The 24,655-nt window shown below is 36.9% G+C and overlaps 1 protein-coding gene and 1 long non-coding RNA gene across 6 annotated transcripts in view; one reads left to right on the forward strand and one right to left on the reverse strand.

Annotated features, from left to right (window-relative positions):
• The window catches only part of LOC106874424 (hydroxysteroid 11-beta-dehydrogenase 1-like protein), a 150,794-nt gene that overhangs the window by 117,687 nt on the left and 8,452 nt on the right, over positions 1 to 24,655 (forward strand). For all 5 annotated transcript variants that reach the window (XM_052970462.2, XM_089357221.1, XM_089357222.1 and 2 more), the window contains 3 exons: positions 19,355 to 19,485; positions 21,678 to 21,776; positions 24,117 to 24,330. In XM_052970462.2, coding sequence (XP_052826422.1) covers positions 19,355 to 19,485; positions 21,678 to 21,776; positions 24,117 to 24,330 — 444 coding nt within the window. The remainder of the gene's footprint in view (positions 1 to 19,354; positions 19,486 to 21,677; positions 21,777 to 24,116; positions 24,331 to 24,655) is intronic.
• LOC128248702 (uncharacterized) overlaps positions 18,333 to 24,655 on the reverse strand; it is a 28,563-nt gene continuing 22,240 nt past the window's right edge. The window contains exons 3-4 of the long non-coding RNA XR_016243067.1: positions 21,596 to 21,623; positions 18,333 to 19,256 (exon numbers count right to left, since the gene is read on the reverse strand). This is a non-coding gene — a long non-coding RNA (uncharacterized LOC128248702). The remainder of the gene's footprint in view (positions 19,257 to 21,595; positions 21,624 to 24,655) is intronic.

Genomic DNA, 24,655 nt, shown 5'->3' on the forward strand with positions numbered 1-24,655 from the left:
TAATAGCATGGGAATCAGTAAAAGAACTGTAAGACAAGAGCCTCTAGTTTCCACTTTGTAAAACAGCTTATGTTTTTCCTTTTTCCTAATTAATGTCTATCTTTAGTCAGACAGACCAATGTAAGTACAATAACTATTAAGTTACTAATTTAGCCTGTGAAATCATTTAAACCATTTTCAAGCTGACCACTCACTGGTCATTTTCTCACCAAACGTTTCATTGCTATCGCAAGCAGTTTCAGCTGCTTTACATTCCTTTTTGAAATTGAATATAGGGGGAGGTAAGGAGTTGGTGAGAGAGAAAAAGAGATTCTGCTGAATAGGATATGGCAGATATGATTCCTAAATGATCTGGTATTTATTCCTGAACTTGGATAATATTAAATTAGTTATTGCCTAAATAACTAATAAAATAATAACAAAAGATTTGAACTCTTTTACTCTTTTACTTGTTTCAGTCTTTTGACTGCGGCCATGCTGGAGCACCGCCTTTAGTCGAGCAAATCGACTGCAGGACTTATTCTTTGGAAGTCTAGTACTTATTCTATCGGTCTCTTTTGCCGAACCGCCAAGTTACGGGGACATAAACACACCAGCATCGGTTGTCAAGCGATGTTGGGGGGACAAACACAGACATACAAACACATACACACATAGATATATATATATACATATATACGACAGGCTTCTTTCAGTTTCCATCTACCAAATCCACTCACAAGGCTTTGGTCGGCCTGAGGCTATAGTAAAAGACACTTGCCCAAGATGCCATGCAGTGGGACTGAACCCGGGACCATGTGGTTGGTAAGCAATCTACTTACCACACAGCCACTCCTACGCCTATGATAACTTTTCAGTATTATATAATTCATAACTTTTCAGTATTACATAATTCATTGATTATTTTATACTCTATGGTGGGCATGATTTTGTATAGTCAAGAATTAAGAATATCCAATCTTTTAAATATAGCTATAGATGTGATCGTTATAATATTTTACCATATCTTGTAGATGCTAGCATTTGTGGGGTTGATCAGCCTTACATCTCACCACCACTCATTCATTCTTTAAGTGCCAACATTCCAACATCAAACCACAACACTTCAGTGTTTTCCTCTACTATAGATAGGTACTTCCCATCGTCAGTATGCAACTCTCTTTACCAACATGCTAACCAATGCTTTGTGAGTGAATTTGATAGACAGAAGTTATGAAGTCTGTATTATATGTGTGTCTGTGTACATCCTATGTGTTTTGCATGGAAAAGCCCTGATCTACAAGTGTTGAAGTATATTGTCATTTCTCTGTCAACAAACTGTTCACTGGCACCTTGCTCTTAAAGATGTTTGGTATAAAAGATCCCTTATTTGAAAACCAAATCAGGTTTAATAACAGAAAAAGTATCCAGTTAATTCATGCTAGCATACAAAAAACAGATGTAAAAATGAAAGAATGTATGAGTATTATATGTCCATATCAACACAAGCATCTCCCTGCATGCATCAACTGATGCTCTTAATTCCAAACACTTTCAGCTTACTTGCATGCTATCTTTCATGCTGGCTAATATTATACAGCTAATGATGTCTCATTTCTCTTCACAACATATCTTCAGTCAGTCCTTATGTTACACCTCTATGCAGCTTCATACTTTTTTACAGCAGAACCCTCTACCATAGAAAAAAATTACAATATCATTTTTGGTTGTGAACCAAAGATAGCTGGTGGTGGTAGTGGGGAGATGATGTTTCTTTCTTTTTTTTAATGAAATAACATTAGTTTTAGTTCTGTTTAGTGTGTAATATAGACACACACACATGTAATGCACCACACACATACACAAATATACATATACACACGCAAGTATTTGCATATATATAGTCATCCATGCATTTAGCTATATAATTAAATACTGAAGTATTAATCGTAATAAGATAGAACTTCACATAGCATGGAAATAGACATTAAATGTCTAAATTACAAACAGACATTTTCAGCTTTCTGAATACTTTTCAAAATAAATTTTGCAACACAGTAATGGCTGGCGCCTAATCTACTAAAAGTAAGATGTAAGAGGAACACAAGCACTTCTTTCTTCCACCCTTCATTATCATTTTTAAATTGGTTTGCCTCCCTTTTTTTCCTCATTACAATTCTGTTGAATTGAAAGGCTGAATTCACCCTGCTTTGATTGCAACTAAAAACTGTAACAAATGAGTTAACATAAAACATTTACCCTGGATCTCTGTCTACATTGTTCAAATACTGATGTTGGTATAGGCGGTGGTAACAACAGCTTATTGCATTTTCCACAAAACATTACAAAGTCACATTAGAAAAACAGTTAGGGTCTATGAAGAATGAATTGTGATAAAAACAGAAAAAAAAAATGATTTCTTTTATTTACAACAGGGTCTCCAATGAGAGGGTACTACAAGGACCACTTATAATTTGTGTGGGAGTTTACATAAAAATGGTGATAATATACAAAATAGATGAATACTTGTATGATGCCTTGATACAGGAGGGCATCCAGCTAGAGCTGATCAAGGAACCACACAGATCCAGGACCACCTGGACCACTAAGGGCATGAACCTTCATCCAACTGTTTTTCTCCTAGTTACAGGTGCATATGTAGAGTAACTCTTATGAAAAATCAAAAAGTTTCTGGAGGAGAGCACTTCACTCTTATTTTCCCTTTCAAGTGGAACTTGAAAAAGTCAATGAGGACTTGACTGAAGAGAAAAGTGTCTACCCTTAATCCTTTCAGCTTTGTCCACCACATAAACTCTTTCATTGAAGACACCAGCCACCAGAAGAAAACAGCCCTGCCCAGCCTTATTAAAGGAGAGTGGTGGTGGGGCAATCTTGACAATGGACTCAGCCAGTAACCAGATCCATCCTACATGTGCAGCAGCTGTTTGACATAACTCTATAAGTCAGTAATACTTAGACACTGCACAAGTGCATGTTGCATGGTTTCTTCACTCTTCGCACTTATCTGACAGTCTTACTTGGCAGCTCTTCTGTACCTGTAGTATTTATCTCGAACTGCCAATGCCTCTGGTAATACTTTCAAACCAAGAATTTCTGGAAGTTATCCATTGCAGTTCTTGGTTCAAAAGTTCTCCAGAATAGACCAGCCAGTTTATCCTCCCCAATACTTAGTCTCACCAAGAATGTAATTGCTCTAACCCAGCACAAAGTTCTCTATATATTGCTAAAGTGGAAATTTCATCAACCACATTGCCCAAATAACTGAATGCAATGCGTGCCTGATAACATTCCAGGTGCCAGGCACCCAATTTTCATCTTTTCTTGACCCAGGAGTGCAGCTCAAAGAGACGAGCTGCAGGAAGTGTGCCTTACAAACAGGGGCCATCCCAGCTCACCATTCAGGAAACTCTGTGGATAGCATAGCCTTATCACATGTCTGTATCTCAGCAATTGGAAGAAGTTTCTTAAATTGAACTTAATACTTGATTGATCCTTATTTTATTGATCTTCAAAATATGACAATCAAAGTCAATGCAATACTGGAAGGATTTGAATTTGGCATGTAAACGAATTGAGCTAAACTCAGTTTTTTCGTCGGACACTCAGCTGAATTTGCCACCCTATATTCAACTGATTTTACTATTCTCCACCTTTCTTAAAAAGGACTTCAATAATAGCAATTTTTACTTGGTGCCATCTAATTGGCCCCATATATTTTGTAGTAAGGATACATTGTTTAATCACTCTCAGTATTAGATTGGAACTTATTTTCTCAAGCCCACAATGGTGGAAGATGAATGCAAGATTTGAACTCAGAACATAAAAGAATGTAACTAAGTATTGCTGTACTAAAAATTCTATATAGCAGAGGTATGGTTCTTGCCTGTCATGTTAATGACCTTGATTGAATTCTTGCTTGAAACTAGTAATTCCGTCAGACATCTTTGTAGAATTAACAGGCATATTGATCTGTAAGCCTCACTGCAAAACAGAATATATTTTGCCAAATTCAAGGTTGTGGATTAATATTATTGACACTGAGATTTTAATTTTAAGTTCTTTATTCCTGTGAACTTGTCACCCTGCAAGAATGCTATTATATTAGAAAGTCCTGTCATATTTCAAGATGAGAAAGAAACAAAAAATGTTTTTTTGCTTATAATTGATATGTTACTATAATGGACGTTATGTCAATCAGTCAATCCGTCTGTCCATCAGTCTGTTCCCTCTTCACGGTCAAACGGCTGGACCAATGGTCACAATGTTTTTCGGGATTGCAAAGGCAGAAACAGGAAGCGGCTACAGGGAATACGAATCTGCAAAAAAAAATTGCCAAAAATCGACATTTCTAAATTACCACCTCCATTTCCCTCATTTTTCACTTTTTTCAGAAAAATTTTTTTTTTTTCAAAATATGTAGAAAAATATGGAGATTATGATTCTGAAAAAATTTCCAAAAATTTTTGTAAAATTTTATTTTAAGAATTTTTTTTTTCTAAAATAAGTTTTGTAATCATGTTGATATTATCGAAAGGAATATAATTCATAATTTAAATAAGGAAATTTATGAACTTTGAATGTCTAAGAGTATAAACAAGCATAAAATAGTGTAAACAACTAAAATAAAAGTATATCTAAATAACTTTTTTATCTTAATACTTTTAATGAAGTGGTCGAAGGAAGATTTGGCTTTCGTTAGGAGTAGTCCACATAAACATTCATGATGCAGAGGTGGGGAGCTTATTTTCCGTTTAAGAGTGAATCGTCATTACATGTCACTTAGTCGCAAACATGTCATATAACTGCAATAGAATGCTGTATCACCAACAATAATGTGATTTCTCCAAGACATCACCCAGTAATCTATCAAGTCCATTTACAAATATCTCAATAAATACTGTTGTTATGACTTCTCTCCCTCATTTTATGCCTCCATCGAAGATGGGTAGATTTGCTAGTATTTAATAATGATATTTCTCTTTATTATTGATAACACAATTCCATCTTTTTGACAAGTTGCTGATCCTTCAGACGTATATTTTTTTTCAGGTTTTGAAGCAAAGAATCATCCAATATCATTTTTTACCTCTTCACGATTAATAGACTGTTTTCCTTCTAAATAACCTTGTCATGATCTGTAATGATAGATGGAGCAAGGTCAGGAGAGTAAGGAGGTTGAGGCATCAAAACTTCTGTATGTCTTGCTGTAATTTTTCCCTGTGTGACTTGTGGAATATGTGATCTTGCTTTATCATGTAAGAGCAACAGCCCTTTATGATTGACCAATAATGGGTACTTGTTTCTGCAAACTTTTATGCAATGCTTTCAAATGACAACAATACTTCTTCACATTAACTGTTTTATTTTATTTATTTTTTTAACACTTCATATCCCTCCAAACAAAGAGGATAGCTTTTTATGAGTGTTTGTTCTTGTTTGGGGATGAATTTTCCTCTTTCACTGAATGCTAGCCATAGTCATTTTCATTAGATTTTGTTATAGAACACTCCACTTTTCATCATTTTTCTACTTTGCAATGGCATACAGGAAGTAACTCTGATTAAAGAGAAGCAGTTTGATGATGAGGGACCCACTGACCAAATTTAGACGCATGGAGGTGTTTTATGATTGGTATGTGATTTGAATCGAACTGTATGCTAAGTCTTGTGGAGTTTGCTTCTGTTTTTCCTCAAGTATGGTTTTCAGAAGATCAGTTTTGACAGAACTTGGTCATCCAGATTAAGGGAAATCTGTGAGAAAAATTTCCAGAATGAAACTGACCAAACCACCATGGGCTCATCCAGACACTTAGAGCTTCATTTCTATACACAAAACACATTTCTTGCTGCTTCCATTGTTACTGAGCCCCATTGAATTCATACAGTATGCAATTCCTGATATGGGTCTGATCTAAACTAATTTTAAAAGGATAAGCATTGTCATGAATTTAACCACAATTGTACAATTGCTTAAAGTTATCTGCATAGAAAGGAGAAACATTAGGATGTAAAAACTAATGTATCCTCTAAGTGATCATGTCAAAATGCAACAGAACTCTCTTTCCAACCTAATAGATAGATAGATAGATAGATAGATAGATAGATAGATAGAATCAACTGTCAACTCCCCGGCCCACCCTGTGAAGTTGTTTTGTTTGTAAGATAGAGACATTGGATAAAGTACAGAGTGTATATTTGAGTATTTGTGTGATGTAAATCTTTGCCATGTCACCCTAATTAGTGTATGACAACTGTATGGAGAGGGCAGGGGTGACTTCTCTTGTTTATGTCTGGATGTAAAGGGTCTGAGTGTAAAGAAGTGTGTGTCTGAAGAGACTAGCTGGGTAGAGTCGCAGCATTATAAATTGGGTGAGAGCTGGACTTTGGGTGTGAGATATCCTTCTTGGTAAGGATTCTCTCTCTCTCTCTCTTTCTTGCACACACACACACACACACACACACACACACACACACACACACATGGTGTCTGTCATTGACTTCCGGTATTTCTCAGTCAGCTTGTCCATTTCTCCTTCTTTCTTTCCCTCTCTCCTCCTCCTCCCACTCTTCATCCACCCCTTACAATTCTCCATATTTCACAATCTAACTATCTTTTCCTGTCTGTGTCTATAACCTAAGGCACTGCAGAGACATTTTACGTCTATGTCAACCATGTTGATGATGAATTTTAGAAGTGTATTTTGTCTTCATTTTTTTATTTCTCCACCCACTGTATACAAAAACATACACACAGAATCTGCCTGTAAGGTATATTTGTGAGTATTTTGTTTGTGAAGTCAGAGAAAGAAGTAATGTATATTGTCACTTACCAGCCTCTCATTCAGTGTGAAATTGCCTATCTGTCTATCTTCTTGCCTATCTACCTGTCTGCCTATCTATCTACCTGCCAATCAATCTGTTTATCTTCCTACCTCTCTCTCTCTCTCTCTCTCTCTCTGACTATTTATCTTTCCATCCAACCACCGCCCACCCCACCCATAAACATATTAGTAACAAGCTAAAAAGTGAGTAATCCACACACCACATTAGTTGTTGATAAATCACTCTGAATAGTGGAATAGTATTAATCCAATACCAGTGGTTTCACATGAATGCATTCACAATTATTCAATTGTAGTTTGAATAATGCTGGCAGTTTGCCCATCTTGTCAGACATAAGTGCAAGCAAGATGAGGAAGTAATCATTCAGGAACTACAGTATTGGTTGCTTCCCTTGCCTATGCTGGTGCTAACAATTAGCAATTTTGACAAATTACAGTGTGTGTGTGTGTGTGTGTGTCTTTGTATATTTATACACATGCACAGTGGAGGCGCAATGGCTCAGTGGTTAGGGCAGCGGACTCGCAGTCATAGGATCGCGGTTTCAATTCCCAGACCGGGCGTTGTGAGTGTTTATTGAGCAAAAACACCTTAAAGCTCCGCGAGGCTCCGGCATGGGATGGTGGCGAACCCTGCTGTACTCTTTCACCACAACTTTCTCTCACTCTTACTTCCTGTTTCTGTTGTGCCTGTAATTCAAAGGGTCAGCCTTGTCACACTGTGTCACATTGAATATCCCAGAGAACTACGTTAAGGGTACATGTGTCTGTGGAGTGCTCAGCCACTTGCATGTTAATTTCACGAGCAGGCTGTTCTGTTGATTGGATCAACTGGAACCCTCGACGTCGTAAGCGACGGAGTGCCAACACTAACAACAACACATGATATGCAATTTTCATAATTGATAATTAGTATACATCTGGATAAATTTGGCCTGAAATATGTACACACATACACTACTACTACTTGCATGAAAAAAATACCCAGTACACACTGTAAAGGTTGGTGTTAGGAAGAGCATCCAGACATAGGAGCTATACCAAAGCTGCCATAGAGCACAATGCAGCCTTGTTGCACACCAGGTCAGATCAAACTGTCCAACCTATGCAAAAAAAATGAACCTATATATATATATATATATATATAATTATATTTTGGAATGATCATATTTTTTCCTTATTTTGTGAATTAACCACATGCACTATATTACTTGATGTTCACTTCAGCTTTATTATTTTTATTTTAGTGTCCTTCATCTTAAATCTTTCATCACACATTTAAAACAAGGGACACTAAAATAAAAATACTAATAATAATTCTACTAATAATAATAATAAAGCTGGAGTGAATACCAAGTATATTGTGTATATGGTTAATTGGTAAAAAAAAATATGACCATCCCCAAATGTCTTCTACTATAGTCTCAGGCTGAGCAAAGCCTAGTGAGTGAACTTAGTAGATGGAAACTGAAAGAAGCTACTTGTGTGTGTGTGTGTGTGTGTGTGTGTGTGCGTGTTCGTGTGTGTTCGTTCATGTTTTTATTTGTTCCCATCAGCGCTTGACAACTGCTGTTGGTGTGTTTACATCCCTGTAACTTAGCAGTTTGGCTAAAGAAATCAAAAGGTGCAGGAGTGGCTGTGTGGTAAGTAGCTTGCTTACCAACCACATGGTTCCAGGTCCATTCCCACTGTGTGGCACCTTGGGCAAGTGTCTTCTACTATAGCCCCGGGTGGACCAAAGCCTTGTGAGTGGATTTGGTAGACGGAAACTGAAAGAAGCCCGTCGCATATATATATATATATATATATATATGTGTGTGTGTGTGTGTGTTTGTGTATCTGTATTTCTCCCCCCAACGTTGCTTGACAAGCGATGCTGGTGTGTTTACGCCCCTGTAACTTAGTGATTCGGCAAAAGAGGCTGATAGAATAAGTACTAGGCTTACAAAGAATAAGTCCTGGGGTCGATTTGCTCGACTATAGGTGGTGCTCCAGCATGGTCGCAGTCTAATGATTGAAACAAGTAAAAGATTAAAGATATAACTAGTATTTAGCACTCTGCGCATTCTTGTAAACTGAAGGAAAAAAATTGTGAAGAGAACTTGTATATTAACCAAATCTCACTTTCCCTGGCCTCCATAGCTAGGAAGATCACAAAAGTACATATAGAAAAAAAAAAGACAGCAGATTTGGCTAATAATTTTTTTAATTACAACATCCAATTAAATAATTTATAAACCCAACCTCTTGTCTTTTTTTTTTTTTTGTTTTCTGCTATCATGGTTGTGTGGTAAGAAGCATGCTTCGCAGCCACAAGATTCCAGGTTCAATTCTACTGCATGGTACCTTGGGCTCAAATCCCTTCTGCTTTAGATTTTGGCTGACCAAAAATCTGTGTGTGGAATTGATACACAGAAACTGAAAGAAGCCCATCATACGTGTGTGTGTGTGTGTGTGTGTGTGTGTGTGTGTGTGTGTGTGTGTGTGTTTCCTTGACATTGCATGTAGGTGTAAAGGAATACTGCCTTGATATAGGTGATGTCCTTCATTCGTCTTCCATGAAAACATGTCTAGTGATGATGAATTATCTTCTTTGGAAACAGATGAGGGTTGGTGTCTAGAAGAAAAATCAGTCTCAACAAAAAAAAAATTCCATCCATCCCATGTAGGTATGAAAAGTAGGCATGGTTGAGTGGTAAGATGCTTGCTTTTCAACTACATAGTTCCAGGTTCAGTACCACTGCATGTCACCTTCAACATGGCACTTTCAGCTATTACAGCCTCAAACTGACAAAAACCCTGTGAGTGGATTTGGTAGACAGAAACTGAGAGAAGACCATCATGTATGTATGTATATATATATATATATATATAGATATATATATATATATATATCAGATGATCTACTAGCGCAAATCAGTCAATGTGTTGACTGAATTATATATAAAGTTACAGCTTTATTAAGTTCATTCAGAGTTGCCTCTCTTAATTACATCTCATTGACAAGAGTCAAAAGACTCAAAACATCGATGTCTGTGATTCTAACAGATGGCGACACTGAACAAACTGGGGTTTTCACACCTTTTTACCATCAGAGAGATTTTTCTAAGAGAGATTTTTCTAAAAGGCAAATACACTGCAGTGTATTTATTTGCCTTTTAGCAATTGGAATATGTGACAAACATATTTCAACTAACCTAAATTCTGTTCATACCTAAACACTGCTTTGTGCCAATGCTACAGTAATTACCCTGATCAGGTGATCTACAGACATCTTTCAACTAACATAAATATATACATATATATAAAGTCAAAATAAGTAACAAGGATATCCAAAGTTAATGCAGTACGATCGTTTCATGCGACTCTATTTAATTAAGCAATGTGAACATTACATCAAATGTAAAATGCAGAGCAATCCTCAGCTGCATAAAGATATAGAAATCTACTGAAATTACATTTCAACAGAAGGACATATTTTTATAACTACATTTAAACTCTCCAAGTAGAAAGGAAGAATGCAAAAAACCATTTTGACTTAGCCAGACTATACATATATATATATATATATATATATATATATGAGAGAGAGAGAGGGTGGGGTCACTGTGTTTGTTGTCACCACCACCACTTGAAACTGGTGTTGGTTTGTTGTCATCCCCATAACTTAGCATTTTGGTAAAAGAGACCAGCAAAATAAGTACCAGACTTAAAACAAATTAAGTACTGGGGTTAATTCATTTGGCTAAAAAATTCTTCAAAGCAGTGCCCCAGGATGGTTGCAGTCCAATGACTGAGACATGTAAAAGATAAAAGATTAAAATGATGATGATGATGATGCATTGTTTTGTGGTTGAGGTCTTCCAGTGAGACAAAATATGAATGAAACAAAATATATTTTGTAGGGCTGAAGGTTATGAGTTAAACTTACTGACTCTGAGAGTTTTAATTTTTGAGCTCTTTATTCTACATGGCCTATCCATGTCCCTGTGAACTTGTCACCCTGCAAGGTTATTACATATATGTGTGTGTGTGTGTGTGTGTGTGTTTATGTATGTATGTGTGTATGTATGAATATACAGGTATGTACACATGCATATATATACATACATGTGTATGTGTGTCTCTGCATGTATGTGTAATTTCAGTGAATGGGATACAGCTTTCAGTGAATGGGATAAGCTCTCTCTCTCTCTCTTACACACACACACACAGCTATGTATAGTAGATATTTGAAATAGTTCAAGTGGTCTTCTCCCAACCACCCTTCCTTCTGCTACCCAACACTCTTCATGTCACTAAGTACATATTAATCAGTCACAGATAATTTCCATGATCTAAAAAAGAAAAAAAAAAGAAGAAAAAAAGGGGGTGTTAGGGGTGGTGTCAGGTTTGCTGGCCTTAAGGTAGGGAATTAACATGGAATGAAGGAAGGGGTAAAGGATGAGGTAAAGTGGACCCCCCCCCTCCTACTTAGCTGAGTGGGTGGAATCTTCTGTTTGATTAATGGAGACAGGGGAAGATTAATTGAGGAGAGGGTAAATGAGGGTTTCAGTTGGAAGAATATAGTGTGGAACTGAGTGAAGGTGGGGATGTGAGAGTATAGAGAAAGGTTGAGGGAGTTAGTGAACCCTATGTGCTATAGTAAGTGTATGGTTGGGGATTAGGAGTGATGGTGAGAGGAAGAGAAGAAAATAAACAGGGAAAGAGGAGGAACTGGGAGTATGAGAGGAGTAGAAGCTTGAGGTGGGAGTTGGCAACTATGGTGGTGGTGGTGGTGGTGGTGGAGATAGGGGGCAGCGATGTGTTTACTGGTTGGTTTGTAGGAGTGAAACTGAGGGCAGTAGAGAGAGAGAGAGAGAAAGAATAAAGGTTGATGGGAACGGCGGGGAGGGGCGAGAAAGAGAGAGAGCAGGCAAAGGTTGTTGGGAAGGGGAATGAAAGAAAGAGAGAGCAAAGGGTGACGGGGGTGGGTGTAGATAGAGTTTTAGGTTAATGGTGATGGCAAACCGGAAGTTTGGGTGGCTGGCTGGTTGGTTGGTGAATGAGAGAACAGTTAAGTATATATCATCATCATCATCATCATCATCATTATTGTCAGCACTCTCTCCTCATCATTACCACCACTACCATCGTCGTCATCATCATCATCACTGTCATCAGTACCCTCCATCAACACTTCCATTGCTATCACTGTTACCACTATCATCATCATCACCAATATCCAAAATCACCAGCACCACCATCATTCTCACTCCTACCATCTTCATCACCACTGTCATCACTACAATTACCTACATCACCTCCACAGCCAGCAGCAGCAGCAGTGGGGGTGGGATATTGGTGATGCGGAGAGAATTGGACTGAATTTTATTCATCTCTCCCACCCAGCGTCCAACACCCATAAAAAAAATAAAACAGTTGATGGCACAGAGAGAGGGGGAGAGTTAACAGTAGCAGTAAGTGACCATCAATGACAAGGCTGTTGCTGACATTGGTGAGATGTAGGTGGTGGTGGTGGCGGCGCTGGCGGTGGTGGTGGTGGTGGTGAAGATGTATGGATGTTGATTAATATAATGGGAATGGATGTAATGGCGATAATAGTGATAGATGGCACGATGATGATGATGATGGCGGTGGTGGTGGTGTTGGTGACACTGGAGAGGAGGTAGCAATGGCATTAACAGTGATGGTTCTGCTGTTGTTGATGATGATGATAAGCTGCAGTAAGATGAGAAACAACAGGTTCTCCAGATGAAGTCTAAGGAGGAACTTAATGTCAGACATTTCCTTGCGGATTCTGACACTCAGTAGTTGGGTGGAATGGGTGGATGAGCAGTGAGTAGCCGCTGGGTGGGCTTTGTCATAGGGATCTAGTTCAAAATGGGGGCACCAGTATTTTCTTAACGAAACACTTTGAAACTTGGGACACTGGTAGAATGTGTCATATGAAACATCTTTTTCTCTTAGTCTTCTTAACAAAAAAAACGTACATCGCAAGTTATTTCATGTTAAAGTTGTCGTATTTCTGTAATTTCAACCAATCACTGACGTCTATTCAGCTGTATATATTAAGTGCTGACTACGTAAACTAACGAATCTCGGCGGTGATAAAATTATTATTTCCTTGTCAAAAAATGGCTGAAGCATATTGGCAGTAGCTAATAAACCTTTCTATTATAGGCACAAGGCCTGGTTTTTGAGGGAAGGAGCAAGTCAATTAGGGTTAGGGAAAACGAACACACGTGTGTTGCCTCTGCAAAATGTCAGAAGTAATGGAGATTAAATACGCTTTACACCGCTTAAACTGCCAAAGGAGTAAGTGTAAACAGCTGAATACTTGTCAGTGATTGGTTGAAATTATTTAAATAAGACAATTTTTTACATGAAATAAATTCGAATACAAAAATTATTTTCTGTTCTATAACACAAAATAGATAAGTATACGAAGTTTGAAAGTCTTTCGGTACCAAAAAACACTACATAAAACATTAATGAAAACTGGTGCCCCCGTTTTGAACAAGATCCTGTCATAGTAGTAGCAGTGGCAATGGCAAAGATTGCTGCACCACCAAAGTAGTTGCTGGCAGGGGTAAAGAATACGTACACCACCCGTTTTTGAAACCCTAACCCTAACCCTTAACACTGGGGTATACTCTTTTATTCTTTTACTTGTTTCAGTCATTTGACTGCGGCCATGCTGGAGCACCGCCTTTAGTCGAGCAAATCGACCCCAAGACTTATTCTTTGTAAGCCTAGTACTTAATCTATCGGCCTCTTTTGCCAAACCACTAAGTTACAGGGACGTAAACACACCAGCATCGGTTGTCAAGCGATGTTGGGGACACACACACACACACACACACACACACACACACACACACACACACACATATACGACGGGTTTCTTTCAGTTCCCGTCTACCAAATCCACTCACAAGGCTTTGGTCAGCCCGAAGCTATAGTAGAAGACACTTGCCCAAGGTGCCACACGGTGGGACTGAACCTGGAACCATGTGGTTGGTAAGCAAGCTACTTACCACACAGCTACTCCTGCGCCTATACGTATTCTTTACTTTCGCCATGGTTGCTTGCAGTGGTAGGGCAGAACCAGTACTGTGCAAGACAAAATTGCTTGGCTGTAGTTTCTTACAGCTCTTTATGTTCTGAGTTTGAATACCGCCATGGTTGATTTTGTCTTTCTTCCTTTTAGGGTTGGGAAAATAAGTACCAGTCAAGTACTGGTGCCGATGTAATCAAATTCCGGATCTTTTTGGTTTGACGGGCAACACTTGTTTTCTTAACGAAACACTTTCAAACTTGGGACACTGGTAGAATGTGTCATATAAAACGACTTTTTCTCTTAGCCTTCTTAACAAAAAATTGTACATCGCAAGTTATTTCATGTTAAAGTCGTTGTATTTCTGTAATTTCAACCAATCACTGACGTCTATTCAGCTGAAAACAGTTACTGCTGTTTTGTAAACGATAACTTTTTGCCGGTGAGAAAAATGTTATTCCCTGTTGACATATTTCATCCAGTTTTTTGGTTTGTTTTCTTTTGAAGCAGACAAAATTACAGAAAAATGGTAATTTATACGCATATATTGTTTATATAATAAATTACGATGTACTCAGTAACACATTTTCTAAATGATGGTAGAGTTTGATTTGAAGAAGATTTGGCTGCTATTTCTAGGAAATGAAGCACTTGGTGGAGGGGCATTAATAATTCTGCCAGCTCCAATAACAAGTGCAGGCAATATTCAAGTATTTTGATGGCTTTTTCCCCTTATTAGCTATTATTCAGTCAACTGAAACAAATACGTGTTTACGAACAGTCTAGTTAATCGGAAATGTCAGAACTAACAGGGATTAATACCATATACACCGCCACAGCAGTAACTGTATTCAACTGAATAGACGTCAGTGATTGGTTGAAATTATCGAATTTTTTAACATGAAATAACTTCGAATACAAAATTTTTTATCTGTTCTATAACACAAAATATACGAGTATACGAAGTTTGAAAATGTTTCGGTACCAAATACACTACATAAAACATAAATGAAAAATGTTGCCCGTCAAACCAAAAAGATCCCAAATTCCCCCTTTGCTGGCCTTGTGCTAAAATTTATCAAAATAATTTGACAATATTAAGCTGGGTTTGGAACATAGATTAACATGTAATTTTCATGGAAGGTTTTATATTAGATCACTTGAAAATAGGAAGATTGTATCATAGAACCAAGGACGGTTTCAAGTGGGTTGGTATTTAAATGGTTAAGCCTTCCTCTAACAGATTTACTCTCTACAGTTACCTTATCGGTCAGCACTAAACTGTTCATTAATACCATATATCGCATGCCAATGCACTTGTTATTGTTTTGCCCCAAGTTAGTATTTATTGAGGAGACCTTTGATAAAAGACTCTACAACTATGACCATCTCCTTTTTTTTTATATATCTAGCTAGACTGTGTTATTTAATGTGAGCTTTAAAAAAAAATAGGCGCAGGAGTGGCTGTGTGGTAAGTAGCTTGCTTACCAACCACATGGTTCCGGGTTCAGTCCCACTGCATGGCACCTTGGGCAAGTGTCTTCTACTATAGCCTCGCGCCGACCAAAGCCTTGTGAGTGGATTTGGTAGACGGAAACTGAAAGAAGCCCATCGTATATATATATATATATTTATATATATATATATATATATATATTTATATATATATATATATATATATATATTTATATATATATATATATATATATATATATATATATATATGTGTGTAAATATATAAAAATAAAAAGATAAAGAGAGCAATGGTAAGGTTGGAGAAGTATTTTATGGATAGAGTCTTACAGCTGTTTCTGGGAAGATCCAGTACTTCCTTTCATCGGAGATAGAAAAAATAAAGTAATCTATTATTATATCCATAGGCGGATATTTTTAGTATGAAGTGGTAAAGAGTGTGATGCGCTGAAAAAAGAGAGAACAGTACTTGAAGTGTAGTTTCATTCCAGTAGTAAAAATCCGTGTAGAAATCCGTGTAAAGTAATCCATATGGGGATAATCCGGAAATAGAAGTTGGAACGAAGGCTGATATAGTATAGATAGCAGAGGTGAATATATGCCATACTGCGACGGATTTTAGCTTGTTTACTTGAAGAATGGCCAAGTCAAGTGAAGGATGAGCGGTAATTAGGTCAAGTGATGAAGACAGAATGTGAAAGGGGATGGAGGAGAGATAAAGGTGAAGGATGGTAGCGGTATACTTTAATGGTCAGTTGATAGAGGGGATGAGGGGATGAGCATATAGAGGGAAGGGGGGAGATAAGGTTAAAAGGTCTAGTGGGTAGGAAGGAATGCGCGTGTGTAGTATATAGGTGGTGGGGGTATGAGTGATTAACCAAGGATAGAGATAAAGGGAGAGATGGGTGGGAAAGGTAGTTAGTAGTATCATATTCAAGAGTGCAGCCAAACCTATTTATAGATGGTGGAAAAGGATTGAGAGAAACGACGTAGTCTGTATGCGTAGGTGGTGTTGCAGTGAATTAGAGAGGAGAAGAAATAGATTTGGGGGTATATATATGTGGTGATTTGATCGAAAGAAAATAATCCTATTCAAAAGATAGCAAAAGATGGATGTTTTTGCCAGGTTGAATAGGTTGCCTGTTGGGGGTCGTGTAATTATGTTGCGTGATCGTTTGTGCAATTTTGCTTGTGATAGAACTTAAATGTGTGGAAAGAGCGGTGATTGCAGTTGCTAAACGCTTCGTTATATCGATGAAGTAGAGTGGGAGAATTGTATTTTAAAATATGGAACGCGTCCGTTAGGCAAAGCTTGCAGTTGGACCGCTGGCCCTGGTATGGAGTTCCAGAATCTAAGATGGACCATTTTAAGGTGTATTGGGTATTTTTGCTTTTGAGGTGATGAATATGATTGGCTAATGTTGTAGATTTACTGTGTTTGTCGTATCTAAAAGAGTGCATATGTGCTGCGTAGCGATGTTTAAAATTTTTAGTTGCACCAATGTATGTAGCAGTAGAGTTATGTAATAGATTTCTCACAGTGCATTTATATATTACATTGTATCTTACGCAATGTGTTTGAAGCGGACAGATAGTCCCGGAGCGACAGTTACAAGTGTAGGAGGCTAGAGGGTTGCGTATGCTGGTGGGTGAGTTATTATTATTGGAGGATATGTTATTGGTTGAATGTGTAGGAATCTAGATCAATGGAATTATTGTTATGGCTATTTGTCCTATTAATGTTATTATTGGTATTGTTATTATCTAGAATATTAATGGGTTGGGATCTATTGTGGTTTTGTTCTAGTGTACAAGCGTTAGTGTTAGAAGAACGTATATTAATGTCCCTGTTGGGTGTATGTGTGGGTCAGGTGCTGGCGCTAGCGTAGTTGTGGTTGCTTAGGTCTTGGTAATAGAGCAAGAGTTTATGTTTGTTAGAAGCTGCTATAACAGATTCAAAGTTAGGAGTGGTAGAATACGATAATTTTAAAGTGGATCTGTTGAATATAGAGTGGTATTTGTGTTGTCGTGGGAAGTTAGAATCTAGTATTTTAAAGAAAGATTTGGCTAGGTTCCTAGTGTTAAGAGAGAATGGGGGGGTGTACCACAGGATGGAGCGGCCACCGCTTTTTGGGGGGGGTTCTGTGCATGTTGTAATTAAGGTGTTTAGGTGGAGGGCAGTTGTCCATACTTTTGGTAGGGCTAGCTGATTTAAACATCCTAGATTTAGCCCTTGTGTTATAGGTGTGACTGTGGGGTCTGTTTGAATATGTGGGTGGTTGGTTGTGGTTTTGATTGATCGCTCATCCTTCACTTGATTTGGCGATTCTTCAAGTAAACAAGCTAAAATCCATCGCAGTATGGCATATATTCACCTCTGCTATCTATGCTATATCAGCCTTCGTTCCAACTTCTATTTCCGGATTATCCCCATATGGATTACTTTACACGGATTTCTACACGGATTTTTACTACTGGAATGAAACTACACTTCAAGTACTGTTCTCTCTTTTTTCAGCGCATCACACTCTCTACCACTTCATACTAAAAATATCCGCCTATGGATATAATAATAGATTACTTTATTTTTTCTGTCTCCGATGAAGGGAAGTACTGGATCTTCCCAGAAACAGCTGTAAGACCCTATCCATAAAATACTTCTCCAACCTTATCATTGCTCTCTTTATCTTTTTATTTTTATATATTTACATATACACACGCTAATCTACGACTTATAATCCCCAATCCTGTTCATACAACGACTGGGGCATAACTAGTCAGTATACAGCACTTACTCGGTATTACCTGTATCCTCTTGGGTTTGGTTAAATCCAATACCCTCCTCAACCTTATATATATATATATATATATATATATATAGTTCAAAAAAACAATAACAAAAAAACAACAAAGCCAGGACGTGATATGGATAGTATTATTGGACGCTCAGGAAAGGAAAGAGAGAGTGTATGACGTTTCGGGCGTAGCCTTCGTCGGAAAGATGGAAAGTTCGGAGAATGGAAGAACGGAGAAAGAGGAAAATGGTACCGATGCCCACGAGGTTACATATATATATATGTATGTGTGTTTGTGTGTCTGTGTTTGTCCCCCCATTGAATGTATTTATGGAGTGTGTAAAAAGTATAGTTGCATGCAAAATTGGTAATAAATCTGGTATCTAAGGAGGTGTGACACTTTCAGGGTCATCGTATTTGAAGAAGTGACAAAATGTTTCTGCAAAGTTGTTAAAAACAGTTTTGGCAAAACATGCAGAGATTCTACTTTAATTTAAAAGAAAAAATAATGTAATGAACAAGGTGCCATTTTACTTCTCTGTGGGTAATTTTGCTGGTCGTTACAATGATGATTAAACAAGATTTTTACTACCTCTACTGCTTCAGCTTAAAGTCTGTGGGAACTCATGGATTTAGAGTTGTAGGCATTTGCTAGATGAGGACTGAGAACAGATATGCTGTTCGGTTGTCTTGGATGGACTGGGAGTGAAGGGGAAGCATATTTACTATGAAAGATAACTAAAAATTGGTAAAACCTTGGCTTGTTTTAATCGTTGGTGTGCTTATATTTTTATTCATGAAATCAGCAAGTGATATTACAGCAAGTGATATTACAGCAAGTGATATTACAGCAAGTGATATTACAGCAAGTGATATTACAGCAAGTGATATTACAATAGGAAATGATGGTGGGGAATTGATGTGTATATGTGTGTGAGAGAATGAGATGGACCTACTCCTGAAAACTGAACTAGCATCTTGTGGTTTCATTAAACTTTGGTGTGTTTGTAGGGACATCCATAGGAGGAATAACTCCGATTTTAAACTGGTTCATTTCTTTTACATCTGAGACTGGTTTCCGTTTGCAATCCTACGAAAAAAGAGATATTAGATGAGTGTTGAATTTATGCAAGCCTTAGTGAGACACAATAAACTCATCCTTTATTAACTATGTTTTGTTTATTACAGATGACTTGAAAGGTAAACGAGTTGTGTTAACTGGAGCATCAACAGGTATCGGGGAACAGATGGCTTACCACTATGCAAACAACAAAGCCAATCTTCTTATAACAGCACGAAGAACCAACGTACTTCAGAAGGTATGAACTGTGGTATGTATGTGCCTGCATGGTGTGTATGTACATGTGTATAAAGTTGATGGTAATGAAATGTACTGAATCTCATGTATGATAAATTATTAATTTGCTAAAACTTCCCTAGCAGACAGAGAAGGAAAACAAAACCCCTAAAACTGTTAGCAGCATTTCATCTGTCTGTATGTTCTGAGTTCAAATGCTGCTGAAGTCAACTTTGCCTTTCATCCTTTTGGGGTCAATGAGATAAGTACCATTTTCACACTGGGGTTGATGTAAGGATTATTATTATAAGGCAGCAAACTGGCAGAATCATTAGTACACTGGATGAAAAGCTGAGTGGTATTTCACCCATCACTATATTCTGAATTCAAATTCTACCAAGGTCAACTTTTTCTTTCATCCTATTAAAAAAAATAATAAATGTACCCATTTAAACCGGGCTCATGGGCCCGGTTTTCCCGTTTCTATGGCGTACGTGTTCCCCAGCTGGACGGGACGCCAGTCCATCGCAGTGTTACTCATCTTTGCCAGCCGATTGGACTGGAGCAACATGAAATGAAGTGTTTTGCTCAAGAACACAATGCATTGCCTGGTCCAGGAATTGAAACCACAATCTTACGATCATGGTGCTGACACCCTAACCACTAAGCCACATGCCTCCACTTTCATCCTATTGGGGTTGATGAAATAAGTACCTGTTGAGCACTGGGGTCAATGTAATTGACTTACCCTCTCCACTCAAATTTCAGGCCTTGTGCCTATAGTAGAAAGCATTATTATTATTGCACTATTTATTGTTTATTTTCTAACGTTTTCACATCTGTTCTGTCTCCTAATATATTGGGCTCCTGTGTTCAAAGAAATTATTTCTATTATTAAGGGCAGTGGATTTGCAAAATATTTAGTGTCAGATAGAATACTTTGCAGTATTTAATTTCAGCCCTTTATGTTCCAAGTTCAAATCCTGCCAAGGTCATCTTCATCTTTCATCCTTCCTGGGTCAGTAAAATAAAGTAAGTGGACTGACAGAATAATTAGAATATTGGACAAGATGACTTGCAGTATTTGCTCTTATTCTTTGCATTCTGAGTTCAAATACTGCTGTTGCTTACTTGGATCAGAATCTTGATCCCTTGGCTAACTTAACACCACCCCTACTTGAATACAAGCTTTCTGGTTTGAGAATACCTTCCTTCCTCTCTCCCTAATGTCAATAATTTTGAGGATCATAAAATTGCTATAGGCACTGCCCTTCTCTCTCTACTAAATAATAAAGCTATAAAAATACAGGAGTTGATCTAATCAACTGATCCTTTATATCAAATTTTTGTATAATTTTTGTTAAAAACAATTAACACCAGACAAAATGCTTAGCAGCATTTTGCACAGCTTTACATTCTGAGTCCAAATGCTGCTGAGGTTGACTTTGCCTTTCATCTTTTTGGATCGATAAAATAAGAACCAGTCTAGTACTGGAGCCAATGCAATTGATTAGCCCTCAATCTCAAAATTTCAAGCTTTGTGCTAATAGTAGAAAAGATTATTTCGAGGTCAACTTTGCTTTTTATCCTTTCGGGGTCAGTTAAATAAGTACCAGTTACAAACTGGAGTCGATGCAATCAACTTACCCAAATTTCAGGCCTTGTGCCTACAGTAAAAAAGATTATTATTATTATTATTATTATTATTATTATTTAAGGTGGTGAGCTGGCAGAAACATTAACACACCGGGCAAAATGCTTAGCGGTATTTTGTCTGTCTTTACGTTCTAAGTTCAAATTCTGCTGAGGTCAGCTTTGCCTTTCATCCTCTCAGGGTCAATAAATTAAGTACCACTTGAACACTGGGGTCAATGTAATCAACTATCCCCCACCCCCAATTTTCAAGCCTTGTGCCTATAGTAAAAAGGATTGTTATTATTATTATTTTATTATTATTATTATTATTATTATTATTATTGTTGTTGTTGTTGTTGTTAAGGTGGTAAACTGGCAAAGTGCTTAGTGACATTTCGTCCATCTTTACATTTTTTGAGTTTAGATGCCATCATAGTCCTTTTGGGGTCAATAAAATACATACCAATCAAGTAATGGGGTTAATATAATTGACTTACCTCTCCTCCAAAATTTCAGTCCTTGTGCCTATAGCAGAAAGAATTACTATTATTATTTCTTGTATGCATTATCATTGAACAGGTTATAGATCGCTGCAAATCTCTTGGTGATCCAAATGGGAACTATAACTACATCACAGCAGACATGGGAAATCTATCAGCCACAGAGAATGTGATTAAGGTACCTTCTTTCTTCTAAAGATTTAATTTGTGACACTCAATTCTTAGCAAAGGGAAGACTTAGAAGAGATATTGTTATCTATGTTTCAGATCTCAACTACTATTGTCTACTATTTCAATAGTAACATTTGTTTTGATCAAATTTCATTTTAAAATTACATGTAAAAAAAAAAATCAAGCCATTTCTTTGTATGACAAATATTTCTAGTAAATCTTTCATATCTTTTGATACAAATCAACCTAAGACAGGCTCTGATTCCATGATAAAATATCTTATGATTTTAAGGTGTTCAAATTTAAATTAGAACCTTCCATTATAGCTACATGTGAGGACAATTGATTTTGTCCCAAACATTAGCCTAAAAATGTTATTTTATTAAATTGTACTAGATTCCTGATTATTTAAGCAGTTAGTTGAAATGCATAAACATAGTATTTCATTAGTAATGTGATAAAGAAATGGTTAAATAATCAAGAAAGAAATTATGAATGATAGTGTTAGTGTTGTAATGATCATTAGATAAGTAATGCATGAATATTACCATACTTATGGATACAGATTGGGGGCCTTGGATACAACCAATTCATTGGGTTTTCATGTTCCCTTGCAGATGAAATTGAGTTGGTGGATTCAAAGTTCTCTTCCATCAAACTTTTAAAACTGATATTATATCTGCTGCAAATAATTTATATGATCATATAACCTGTGCTCTATAATGGTTGTGATAAGCTATCAGAGAGTTGTATATGTAATGTGGTTTCAATTTCAGATTATAACATTTCACTTAATTCCTCTCTTGTTGTTTCGGTGGTCAGCCCAGATCAAACAGCCTATGATCAAAGGTGTTCAAGCTGCGACCATTCGATTTATTTTCAGGCTGTGTGCAGCTGTTACTGTGCTTTGGAATAGCACAGAACTGTCTGTTATTTTCAGTCAGGTAGATTACTTTATTCTTAGTTTCAAGATTTGTTGCAACCATTGTGCATTGCTGATATGTGTGCCAGTAATAATACACATCAGGTTCTTAGGGAACATACAGTAAACTTTTAAAAATCCCCTGTCGATATCATGTTACAGAAATTTACTAGATAAGCATTTACTGAAAACTAAATGTAAAAATTAAAATAATGTGATGCTCCATTAATAAGATTATTAAAGAAATTAAAACATCAACACTCCAGGTTAAAAAGATCACCATCACTGAATTAGGGTCGCTTGTTATTATTACTTAAGTGTTTGGTTTTAGGAAGGGCATCCTACCATAGAAACCATGCCAAAGCTGACATTGGAGTCTAACATGGCATGTGGCTCACCAGACCCTGTCAAACCATCCAGCCCATGCCATCATGGAAAGTGGATGTTAAATGATGATGTAGATGATGATAGTAAGATGAGTAATATTTAAAGTATAGACATTCTAACTTACAGAATATTAGCATATGTTGTCGAAAGTCAAATATTTCTTATATTACACAGTCATCAAATATGTATGTAAATATATAAGGATATGTGTCTTATGTCCCGCTTCTTTCTATGTCTGAATAACAACGAAGTCATGTACTTAATACATAATCAACTTTTAGCATCAATTACTAAATGAGCTTAAAGTATAAGAATATATATTATATTGTTTATTTTTTTTACTACTGTATATTTTCTCCATTGTTTCATTTATCGATGTATGTATACTCTCTTGTACTTTAGCCTATAAATTCGTGCACATGTGTGTGTTTGGCAAAAGTAACAGAGTGATTCAAGATCCGAAAGTTTTGTGTGTTGGCACATGCCAATGCACAAAACTTTTGGACCTTGAGTCATTCTGTTTCTTCTGCTAAATATTAATAAAAATACACATATACTCATACTTTCAGTTCTTTATTTCCTGTTTGCATCAACACATATATATATATATATATATATACACTTCGCGTCTGGCTGTACAGCCTTTTTGTTTGTTTATTTCACCGTTTCGTTTTCCTGTCTTGTTTTCCGTTCGCCACTACCCTCCACGAAAACAATTTAATTTGTGTTCGTGGGAAGAACCATTTTAACGATGCGTACTGCCTTAATTCTTCGAAACGCCGGAGTTTTAATGGCGGCAGCTGATGAAGGGGATGTTTCTATGTGGCCTGCTTGTTTGTTGCACCTTGTTTACCATTTTTGTCCTTGTTCTTTTGCCACGTCATGTACCCAGTTATGTATCTATATGTACATGTGGATGAACGTATATACATACATGTACATATATATGCATATACTCGTATATTGTTTATATATATATATATATATATATATATATATATATATATATCCATGTCTTTATCTTTTATTCATTCAAAGGAAGCTGAAGAGAAAATGGGAGGTATTGATTTCTTGGTTTTGAATCACATCAAAGAAATATCTTTAGGTGAATGGAGTGGGTCCACTGATAACCTGACATTGCTCTCCAATCTCTTTGATATCAACTTCAAAGCATATGTACACCTGGCTTCCTATGCCTTGCCCTTACTTGAGAAAAGTGGTGGAAGTATTATTGTTGTTTCATCTATTGCAGGTATATATTTTTAACATTGACTTAATTATTTATCATTAAATATAAATACATCAATGATAGAGCACAACACTAAATGCTTTGCAGTATTTATAAAGGTCACTTAAAATTCTAAGTTCAACTACCAGCAAAATATTTAGCTAGCTCAGTCAATTGTAATCTTTCACAATAAATTTGAGGTCATCTTAGCGTCCTTTTTTGTTCCCATAAGGGGTAACCCCTTATGCACTCAACACAGACCAATCCACTTTTACAGTTGGTATCCTATCTATGACAGGATCAATTGCTTTACTATCTCTGCTATTACATTTAGCTGTAAGGTGGGGTG

Source organism: Octopus bimaculoides, chromosome 9 (genome assembly GCF_046866305.1).
Source record: "Octopus bimaculoides isolate indiv1 chromosome 9, ASM4686630v1, whole genome shotgun sequence".
NCBI lineage: Eukaryota > Metazoa > Mollusca > Cephalopoda > Octopoda > Octopodidae > Octopus > Octopus bimaculoides.